Source organism: Nannobrachium achirus (assembly GCF_963921795.1).
Source record: "Nannobrachium achirus genome assembly, chromosome: 8".
Classification (NCBI taxonomy): domain Eukaryota; kingdom Metazoa; phylum Chordata; class Actinopteri; order Myctophiformes; family Myctophidae; genus Nannobrachium; species Nannobrachium achirus.
Window position 1 is genome coordinate 67,564,990 of NC_137817.1, and position 12,212 is coordinate 67,577,201.

At 42.6% G+C, this 12,212-nt stretch overlaps 1 protein-coding gene across 1 annotated transcript; it reads right to left on the reverse strand.

Moving 5' to 3' along the window:
- Nucleotides 1-9,767: 9,767 nt before the first annotated feature.
- LOC308290281 (pre-miRNA 5'-monophosphate methyltransferase-like) lies at nucleotides 9,768-10,544 on the reverse strand (the record flags this gene model as incomplete). Its single annotated transcript, XM_080732066.1, has 1 exon — nucleotides 9,768-10,544. The coding sequence occupies one exon, from the start codon at nucleotides 10,542-10,544 to the stop codon at nucleotides 9,768-9,770; it is 777 nt and encodes a 258-aa protein (XP_080588192.1).
- Nucleotides 10,545-12,212: the final 1,668 nt, after the last annotated feature.

Below are 12,212 nucleotides of genomic sequence, written 5' to 3' on the forward strand. Positions count from 1 at the left end.
CTGTGTGTCTGTCTGTCTGTCTGTGTGTCTGTCTGTAATCCGCGTATCTCGAGAACCGTTCGTCCCACCGGCTTCAGATTCGGCACGCGCGTTCCCCGCCGCGGCACGGAGTGCAGTGCCGGGTCTCGACCCGACCCGACGCGCGGTTTTCCCGAACCGGCGCGAAACGTTCGGAATCTCCTTATGCGGGGTTGATTGTTGACATCAGGCTGTTCCGGAGGAAATCGGCGAAAGCTCTGACTCATTGTGACACCACTTCATAAAAGGCTCTGACATCACGTACGCCACATGAGTCAACAAAAAATCTCTGTGAGTGTGTATGTATGTATGTAATCCGCGTATCTCGAGAACCGTTCGTCCCACGGGCACGCGCGTTCTCCATATATGGGCATAAAATGAATGCCCCCATATATGGGCATAAAATGGATTGCAGACAGACAGATACAGATATCTCCATATATGGACATAAATGGACAGAGGCAAACAGATGGTCAAAGATCTCCATATATGGGCATAAAATGGACGCAGACAGACAGATACAGATATCTCCATATATGGGCATAAATGGACACAGGCAAACAGATGTTCAAAACGGGTCCTATGACAACAGGTATAATGAGGTTTGCATTAAAGGGGAAACCGGCACTGTGTCTGCAACACAGTTGGAGGCACAGACAGATACTCCATATATGGGCATAAAATGGACGCAGATAGACAGATATCTCCATATCTGGGCATAAAATGGACCCAGAACTATAACTGCAGTGATCTCCATATATGGACATAAAATGGACGCCGACAGACAGACAGACAGATACAGATATCTCCATATATGGGCATAAATGGACACAGGCAGACAGATGGTCAAAACGGGTCCTAAAGGGCGGGGCATTCATTCCCTATTTACATTGTTCCGAGTTGGCCAGGTCGCCGACTAGACGCTGGGCCGCCCGCAGCTTCTAGTATTGTAAAATGTAACTCATTAGGTTACTCCGCTACCGTCAAACTAACGTTGTTATGTAACGTCGTTAGTTATAACGCCGTTGCACCCAACACTGAAAATAACATAAGATAAGACATTTGCATAAAACAATCAAGCAAGTTAAAACAAGTTAAAACGGGGCAGGGTTTTTAAAAACCTAAGAGCAAACCAAAAGCTTTGTTAAAAAGGAAAGTCTTTAGTCCTCTTTTAAAAACGTCAGTATTTGTCTTTTCTGCCGATCAACTCCCATAGGCCTATCGACATTCTAACTAGGGGGCTCTCTGCCTTTCGACTTTTTTTTATAAAAAAAAGTTTGTTTGTTTTTTGCAATTTTTTTGGATATTTTTTTGTGGAAAAAAATGGTCATTCCTACCTTCTGCCGTTGTAACAAACGAATGTGAAAAAGAAGGATGAGATCATGACGTAACCGGAAGTTCAGGGCTTCTCTATGCGAAACTGGGCTATGCTAGCCGTTAGCCTCAATACAAACTACAATCCATAACGCAGCTTCAGTAGGTCGGATTTTGATTTTGGGTTCGCAGGAAATGAGTTTATGCATAGAACATCCAGATACAGTAAATACTTATGTTTTGCACTTTAACTCATTAAAAGCCTCAGACATTAACGGATTATAATATCCAGAGTGCCTCCCACCCCCCCCCATTCACGGCCGTTCTCTTATTTTGTCTTATTTTGAAGGCCACCGGAAGTACTTCCGGTCTGACGTCATCGGATCCTTCGACTGAACCGATCATTGTTTATGTGGAGCCATGCTGGATCGGCTCGTAGCGTTTATACATGTGTTTTATAAGCGAGCATCTGCCTCCATCTTCGCTTCTAAAGTGTAGTTTTGAGATAATGGACATTAAAGATGAGGCGGCCCGTCCACCTCAATGTTATGGGATGACTATTGTGTGCTCGTGGAGCCGTGATGATGACAAATCAGCGCGGATTTCGTCTCCGGAGCGTCGGCCATTGTACTAGGTATTTTTACTCGCCGTTACAGTAATATATTACTTTTCGCGCGACATCGCGCATTTGGCACTATACGTACTCTAGTACTTATTGCGTGACATCACGCAAATGGCACTAGATGAGTTAATGGATCACTAAAACTGTAACATCCTATAATGCTCTTTGGTTGCTCTTTTATCTTACTACTGGTTGCCACACCATGGAGCGTGATCTCTATATTACAGTATGTCTGTCTGACAATGCACATTTTATTTGCATTTTAGAATGTTTTCAGCAAAGAAAATAAACATTTTTCATACACCTTATCTTAAACTTCTGTGTTGATTTATAGAATTATATTATCATTATTACATGAATGGAAATTCATTTGTTGGAACTGGCACATAATAATAATAATAGTGATTATTTTAACATTGTCTTAGTGTGTTATGTGCCTGTGTTATGTTATCTGTCTATTGGAGTGGAATGTGGGCAGATGAAAGTATCAGACCAGTGTTATTATTATTATTATTATATTATTAACAGTTGTAACTTTTGTATGAATATTATTTAGTGGGTGGAGTAATTTCAGTATAATCCTGTATTCCTATTTTAAAATATGATATTCCTCTAAATATGGCTATTTATGTGCAAAATGATTTGGGTGCCGGCGACAGGTGCCCCTCTCAGACTTGAGCCACTGCCCCTCCAATTCTCTCTGCACGTGCCTGCAGGGGAAGGCAACCCCTGGCACATTGGCATATGTGTGAGAGATAGCATTTTGTGTTTAAAATAACAGTTTTTACTTTCAATCAAACTGAAACTTGACTGGGGAGCAAGTGTGGGAGATAAGTGGGTTGTGCAATTAATCAAATGATCATTGCATCCTGATGAGAAAGACAATGTTTTGAATTGACAATCAAAATCTGTTCCATTTTATTTTGATGTGGTCAATTAAACTAAACACCAAAAAACAAACAAAAACGTGTACTTCATGTCAAAATGTTGCAGACCCATCCACAGGTTTGTATTTATTTATTGTTTTACCCATAGAGGTTTCAGAAAATATTTATATTAAATAGTTTAAACCTGGAACCAAGCCTTCCAAGCTCCTAGTATATTTCATTCTATACTATATTTACTAAATACCCTTTTTGGGGGTTTTCAAATATTTTCTGACACAGAATCAAATGTGTTGTGTTTGTGATTCACAAGGATCCTGTGTGGCTTGCTTGGTTCCAGGCTTAAAATAATAGTTTTGAAAGTATCAGCGGAAGAAATCATTGGGCTTTCTAGGTCGCCACTGCTATGCTCTACAGCAAATTAACATCATGGTTTCAGTCACGCTTCAAGGGATATCATAATGAGTCTGCCCTTGCTCAAGTTGCAAAATGACCATGTCATGTATGAGTGTGAAGCAGGACCCAAATGCAGGATGATAAAAAAGGTTTAATGACCAACATAACAGGAATGCTAAACATAAGCACTCAGACTGTTGATAAAGAACCTGAAATGATACTGACCATCTAACCAGAGCCTGGCACCACAGGTGGGTTTAAGTAGACACAGCACTAACAGGACACAGGTGAAACTCAAAGCACTATCAGCACAGGATTGGACGAGACTAACAGCACACAGGTGAACCACATAACCAATAATCATAGTGGGATGAGACAACACAGGTAACAATGTTGTACAAGGGCAGGCAGGAAGGCACTAACATTACTACAAAATAAGATGCAGAAGAAACACCCGGGAAACTCATTTAACAAACAGAACATACACAACAACACAGAGTTGCAGAAGTAAACGTAGATCAGGCAAACACAACTAAAGACCTAATCCACTTGGACTTTACGTAGCATTTGCCATGGCCTTGGTGACCTTACATTATGTAGCACGTTATGTAGACCGATGCCAGGTCATTTTTAAACCTGGTATCCTTTAGTGCGTATAGTTTCAATGTATAGATTATTGATTTTTGGATATTCTACTGTTTAGTTTAGACTGATGCTAGGTTCCTGGTTTACCTATGATCCTAGATTCCCATGTCTATGCATTGTATTTATGACCTTGTGTTTTCCTTGCTTACTGCAAGTCACTCGTATTAATAGATTCTGCCAAATGCCTAAATTGTAAATTGTAATCCAGACCGGGAAATAAATCAAGACCTGCAGACCAACAAGTTGTTTATGTTTAAAAAGTAATCATAAAACAACAATAATTGTATGATTACTTTTAAAGGACAAGTACATTGGTTTGTGATGTCATTGCTTGGTGATGTCATTATGCAGAATAGCTAATGGAATATCCATCTGTAGAGGTGGATGGCAAGGAATAAGACACTGGAGAGCATGGGATTCACTTCACATTGACAATTCTTTGTTAGTTCTCTGCATGGCTTCAACACAGCATGGCATACACAAACACAACATGTCACTTCCTGTTACACCCTTCTTCATAACACCTAATAAGCAGGTAAGGTACAGTGACACCAAGTGGTGCAAATAAGTAACTGCATGCAGTAGTTGTGAAGTAACATTAGAACACAACACCATCCATCCATCCATCCATCCATCCATCCATCCAGTAGTAAACATACATACATACATACATACATACATACATACAATTCAATTCAATTCAAAGGAGCTTTATTGGCATGAGAAAACATACGTTTACATTGCCAAAGCAAATGTCACAAATACAAGTTGAAAATGGGGAACATATATACATTGGGAGGGGGTACAGCATTGTGTAAACATACATTAATAGGCCTACATACATACAGTACATACATACATACATACATACATACATACATACATACATACATACTGGTACATACATACATACATACATACATACATACATACATACATGAATGGGCCTACATACATACAGTACATACCGGTACATACATACATGCATGCATACATACATACATACATACATACATACATACATACATACATGAATGGGCCTACATACATACATACAGTACATACCGGTACATACATACATGCATGCATGCATACATACATACATACATACATACATACATACATACATACATACATACATACATATACATGCATGAAGTGCTGCATGTCTGTCAATGGGGGGCGCTCTCCATTCAGACATGCTGCCATTCAGACTGAATGGGGGGGATGATGCACCCCTGACAATGCCTCAGAGTTGTTCAATCACGGTCTCAACACACTGGGAGTGTTTATTTGATGTCTTTAATTCAGTGGTTCTCCCAACTGTATTTGACTGCATCTGAAAAGGTTAGTGCTACGGACCCTCATAAGAGAAGAAAGACAAAAAGAAAATGTACTCCTTATTTTTGGATGGACTGTTTAAAAAAAGTTGCAGATCTACAATGCGATTTGCGTCTTTGCTATAATAACTGGTTTAGCTGGGACCCCCTAGAACCCCTTCAAGGCCCCTGGGGGTCCCCGGACCCTACTCTGATAACCGCTGGCGCTGTATTACTTTGCATTAATTTAAACTGCCGTTTGTGTCATAGCCTACCTACATCCACACATAACCCAAATATTATGAGGCAATAAAGTGATTTTCGAGACAAGAGCGATTCTTCACTGCAAGTCAAACAATGAACCTGTATTAATGAGCCTCTGACAAATCTATAGATGCCTTGATGGTCCACGTCACATTGATATAAACCAGTATGCGCACGCCGGTCGGCACCAAATGAACCCCACCGTTCATAGGATGCAATGGATGGCACTCGTGTTTAAAAATGCATTCCATCAAACTTTCAGATGCCGTTTTTCTCCCAGTGTGGAGGAAGAATGCGTAGGATTTTTACTGTAAACTTTCACTCTTGAAATATATAATCCTTAGTTTCTGTTGATTGTAAACAATAATAGCGATTCAAAACAGTTGTCCTTCAAACCCCACCTCTATTCACCGTCATCAGAACAGAGGGAGCGCTCCTCATGATCACCCACCCGATCCACTGGATCACAAGCGTCTACAGCTCGCCCAGCTGCAGTCCATGAAGCCTAATTTATGCTCCGTCCTGCGACGGTGTCGCGCGCAGACCTCCAAGCTCAGAAGGGTTGCATTGGTGACGCGATGTGAGTTTGTATATCAGCTACTCTTGACGCGGAACACCGTTGCGCAATGAAGTATGTATGTCTCGATAAGGGCGCTCCCATGGGAGCACCTCACTAGCACACAAGAGGAGGTTGAATAACCAGTGCTCCCCAAAACAACAGGTTTGGGGATCTGTTGGGAATTGATTACATGATACAGTCAGCTGTGCATTCAGTCTCAATGTTTGTAAACAAATAATTGGCCTATAGTTTGATAAAGCAATGAGCCACTAGAGGTCGCTGATTACCTTGTATTTTATAATCAGTGGTGGAAAAGTACATATATCAAGTATCAGTAAAAGTATGGAATTAAAAAGAAATACTTGAGTAAAAGTATGAAAGTGTTAGGTACTCAAAGAACGAAAAGTAAATTACAAAAAATAAAAATTTAAATGTAAAATAGCAGATCTACAAGCTGACAAGGCATCGTGCTGTGAGATTGTAGAACTGCTATTTTCAAATAGCCACGGTATGAAATAGTTATTGGCCTACTGGCCGTGACCGCAAGCAATTCGATGCTGATCAGTCCAGCAGTTTTGCGGGATTATCTCCCTAAAAGCAGGCAGACAGAAAGAAAGACAGATCCAAATAAAAGAAAAGCTAATGTGAAGTGAGAGGTGCAATTTATGACTTGATTTCATTAAGAGCCCCGGCAAAGCTTGGCCAGTGTGACCCTGGGCGTACCACAAACATTGGACAAAGCTCAATAAAATAAAAACATATGATAATCATAATTAATAATAATGATAAAAGGATCTGAAACGTCCTCAAATAAGTGTGTTGTACCTGGCTGTGCCCAAATATGCCCAAACATGGAGATGAGTGATGTCATGGTGATGACATTATCGTATGTGAATCTGCTGAGTTCAAAACTCACTTGAACAAATACAATATTGTGTACAAATCACAACTTGTATGAACACACATAATCTGTATCTTCCAACGAAAGCCATCATGCTTATTTTCATCATCTTCTCATCGTCTCAATCATCAGATTCTTCTAAGGTTCAACCTCGTTGTCGGAGGATTGTTGGTTGCTGTTGGTAGCCATGACTTCCAGTTCCCACCTGATGTCATGTGGGAGTCCCGACTGCTCCAGACCGTACTGAGTAACTGCTAGCTTGCATAACGTCTTCAGACTAGGACTTAAATCTAGGTAGTACAGATCACCGGATGTGTTGTATGCTCCAAAGATGATGGTACGATCTCCCATATAACAGCAAATCTTAGTCATCATACCTGGGCCTTTCCCCTTGGGCTCAACCTTCTTCCAGGAGAAGGTCTCTGGATTCAATTTCCACAGATCGTTCAAGTACTGGTTCGCGTTGCAGCCGCCAAATATGTACAGCTCTTCATTGTAGGCAAAAGCTGAATGACCTGCTCGTCCTTCTGGAAGAAGTTGTACCAAAGGTGTACTTAGCCAGCAGTTGATCTCTGTGTCAAAAACTGTGATGTTGTTGTAGAAGAACCCCTCGCCCCCATAGCCCCCAAATACAAACATCTCTGTCCCAATGATGGTGGCAGAGTGACCCGATGAAACAGGCGGTGGAGTACCCCTGGTGGTAATTAAAGACCAGAACATTGTGGTGGTGTCCAACTTGTATATGTCATTATAGTATCCAGTCACTATGTTGTATCCTCCATAGATATACAGGACCTTCCCCAATACACAGGCTGAGTGGTAGAACCTCTCCTCTGGAACAGTCCCGGAAACATTGGGCTTGGACCATCTGTGAGTGTGGACATGAAATGCATAAAGAATGTTGCAGTATGGAGAACCTCCCCAGATGTAGATGATAACCTCTATGAGCACAGCTGTGTGGCCGTAGCGCCTGGAGGGCACATCAAGTGGACGTTCCCTTCCGGTTCTCACTGGAGTTAACTTCATCCAGCGCAAAGACAGTGTGTTGAAGATGTGCACCTCAAACTGATCATTGTTGTTCCGGTCACTGTCTCCTCCAAAGCAGTACAGCTTGTGTCCGACTACCACAGCAGCATGGAAGTAATTTGATTGTCCACCTTTCAGATGTACCGTCCAGTGAAACATTCCACACCCCAGCACCAATGTGAATCAGCGGAACTGATTTACAGAGGAAGGTGTTAGAAGGCAGATCAGTTTGTGTTGATAAAAGATGCCAAATGACATTTTGTTTGTTGGACAATCCATTTTAAAGGGCAATTACATGATTGTGATGACAATGTTGTGGCGTCATTGCGTGATGATGTCTTATGACATCACGGTGTTGCATTGGTGTCTTCTTCTGTAGCAATCCCACTTCATTTGTTCCATAATTAGTGTGGTTGCCAGTAGGTCAACCAGATTATCGTTCTAGTCCGGAACACAAACATTGCGTAAACATAGCCAATCAGGAAGCAGCAAAAATTATTATGGTCAACATAGCCAATCAGGAGGCATCATTCTCTGTGATGTCACCATTATAGAGTAAGTCATTGGGGGAGTGGTAGTAGTTTGAACCCACACTCACAATTCCCCAAATTGCATCCTACTAGTTCATACGTCTCTCCAGTTCATGAACTCTGCACTGCAATGCAGTTCCTGTTGCATCCTTCAACCCAGGAACAAAAAGGAATATTGTCATTTGTCCTTAGTTCTGGGGCTCATTGTAAGAAAGGAAATGTACAGAATACACAGTAACACACCTGTCACACATTTTGCTAGCTTGAGTGCAAAAGATAATGGAGAACTTAACATATTTTATTACAAACTAGTCCATACTGTATCTGGACAACAGTATCCTTTTATTTGTAAATAAATACTGATAACAAGAGGTTCAGGCTGCATATCCGACTAATATGCCCATATAAGGAGATCTCTGTATCTGTCAGTCTGTATCCCTTTCATGCCCTTTAGATTTGTCTCTGTCAGCTGACAGAGACAAGAACTAGTTCTTGTCCCTTTCATGCCCAAAAATGGAGATCATTATATGCCCATATATGGGCATGCTGATATGCCCATTATGTGGGAATACATGTGCTAATAAAAAGTATTTACTTGCGCCAGCAGAGAGCGCAAGTTCTTTGTTTCTGTGGCGGAAGCTGTGCGTCTGTGTTTACACCGTAGCCAATCAGAGAGGGGCTTTCCAAACCGTAGCCATTGAGGGACCAGCAGTCCTGGTGAAATCAACAAGTCTGACCTGATATAAATAATAAGGAAATTGTGATATTGTCTGGAAAGCCAAATTGTCATGTGAAGCTTGACAAATCCTCAGCTAGCACCACTCCCCCATTGAACTCTATGGACTTACTCTATAATGTAATGTTGATGTCACCAAGAATGCTGCTTCCTGATTGGCTAGAAGTTTATTTACGGTAGAAAGAAAGAAAGAAAGAAAGAAAGAAAGAAAGAAGTAGTACTATAGTGTTGCCCCTGTTGGGCAACTACACTAATTAGCTAAAATATATGTCAGTCAGTCAGTCAGTCAGTCAGTCTGTCTTTGTGTCAGTCTTTGTTTACATCATCCAATGGGAAAACCCTTGAAATAACACAGAGTGACGTCATCGACTGGGTGATGACGTCACCATCATCACCATCAACAGCCAATGAGGGACCAGCAATCTTGGTGACATCACCATCAACGAGTGCGGCCTGATATAAATTACAAGGTGCACTCTGTTGGATTTATGCCCGTACTGTAAAAAAAAATGAACGAGGAACAGCTCCCCACTACGAAGTATAACATATGAGTTTACTTCCGTTTGAATAGCAATAGCCTTCGTTCCCATGTGGTGTTGCCAAAGCTCTGCGTGAGCTCCATGCCACAGCAGCTCTCTAGATGTGCGCGGGCGTGCTCCGCCATGTCCCCGCGGATCTTCAGCGTCTTGAAGTGGTCAAACTGTGAGCGGCCCAGTTTCCTGAGCCGCCGGGCCGCAGAGCGGTAGCACTTCCAGGGCTGGGCCTCCAGGAGGAGATGCTCGCTGATGGAAGCGAGGCGAGACAGCAGCTCCAGCAGGGCTTTGTCGCCGTGGTTCAGGTGGACCCACATGGTGACAGCCAGGCACAGGCACACGTGGAAGCGGGAGCATCGATGCTGTTCGGCGTAGCGCAGTAGACGGCTCTGGCTGTCGTCCTCGGTGATGTCGAGGTGGACGAAGGAGATGTTCTGAGGCAGGGGATTGGTTTGTTCAGCCCGTTGGATAAGCTTCTCGTCCAGATCGAAGCCCAAGATGTGAAGAAGATGACTGCCCTCTGCTTGTGTCTCTCCTTCAGACGAGGCCTTCTGCAGGTGTTCGTATAGGGCCACACTCAGTTCCCCCGAATTACATCCCACGTCCAGGATCAGTGTGGGTTGATGGCTGGCGTTGTAGCCCAGATCCTGCAGGAGTGTCACGGGGATAAGATGCAGACGGTTCTCGGGTGGATTAAATGTGTAATAGTTTATGAAGTTGCCATAAGGTGCAGCACCTGGATCATCTTTATCATCAAGTTCTTCTTTGCATGAATCCTCTGTTTCGCATGCTGCCATCTCCGTGTGCATCATCAAAATAGTTCTGTGTAGGAACAAACGACCATCTTCTTTCGTGTATCAGCGTCCTTGACGATTGGGTGCTGACATTCGTTTCACAAGATTTTCTTGTTAATTGCAGTCCATCGATTTGGCAAGATTAGACACACACACACACAGAGACTCTCTTATGGCTAGCCTATTGCAGAGAAGAACTGTAAAAAAAATATTGAGAAAATATTGAAAAAATATTGAGAAATACTGTTCCTACGAAACAGTGTGGGCTCGCTCGTGACTATATTCTGCAGCGTGCTAACTGTCATGTGAAGCTCAACCAATACTCCAGCTAACACCACTCCCAGATTTCTTTTCCACCAATTGCGCTTCATTGGCTAACGGAACACGATATGCGGCGGAAATAATGACGAAACCATAGTGGTTTTTTTTTATATAAATAATGAGGATAACAGTGTTCTCGCTTTTCAGGCGAGCCCACAATAACATCTATATGGACAAACTATTTTAAAAGTTGAGTGATCGAGAGCTTGAATATTCTTTTCATGCAGAGCTTGAATCTTTTTATGCACCCTCTTCCCCTCTCTCATTGGCTACGGGGGTTGAGGGTGATGTCATATTGAGACATATATACATATATATATATATAAAGGCCACAAGAGATGCTATCTGCCCGTAGCCAATCAGATGGTCATAAACGCATCTGTCCAAAAACCTTGAGGAGGTGGAGCTTCACATGACATTTCAGCCAACCAGACTATAAATGGCCCAATCTCTGTGATTGGTCAGGTTTCATGTGACATCTTAATATCTTACTATAAAAAGGGAGAAAGGGCGCAAACCTGTTGATGTCATCAACTGGGATCAGCCAATGATGGACCAGCATTCTTGTTGACGTCATCAACTGGGACCAGCCAATGATGGACCAGCATTGTTGGTGACTTCACTATCAATGGAGTGTTGCTAAGATGTCTCATCCAGTGGTAGAAGCCTACAGCCGTTCGCTTCCCAGCCGAGGCTACATTGGTGGCAGTAGTGTAACATTCCTTGGTGTTACAGACCTAATGTCACGTAGTCGACCCAGCATGTTATCTGCCTGGTTGTGGAGGTCCCCCCTGTCAGTGGAGCCTAGCCCATGACTGGCACACGTTGTGGTACTTCCAGGTATGGGGGACGACTGTAGGCCGAGGATACATTAGCACACTTGTCCAAATTGATGTTGTCATGGCGTATCCTCCAGTATGGTTTTCCTATGATCCAAATATGGGCATACTACGTCACAGCAAGTGAATAAAAGGAATTGAAAAACATTTGATGACAGGCTGAGCACTCAGAAGCAAAAAGACATTGTTAGAGCAGATATCAACAGATAAACAGTGATAGTGGTCCCCAACACACACACACACACACACACACACACACACACACACACACACACACACACACACACACACACACAGACACACACACTGTTCATTATGGCCTCTCGTAAAGACCTAATTTCAGTGGATTATGACATTTCTGGTAGAGTGCAGGGTGTATACTTTCGGAAATACACACAAAAAGAGGCCAAAAGGCTAGGCTTGGTTGGCTGGGTCCGAAATACAGAGGCAGGAACTGTTGAAGGACAGCTGCAAGGCCCAAGCAATGAGGTGAAGCAGATGAAACAATGGC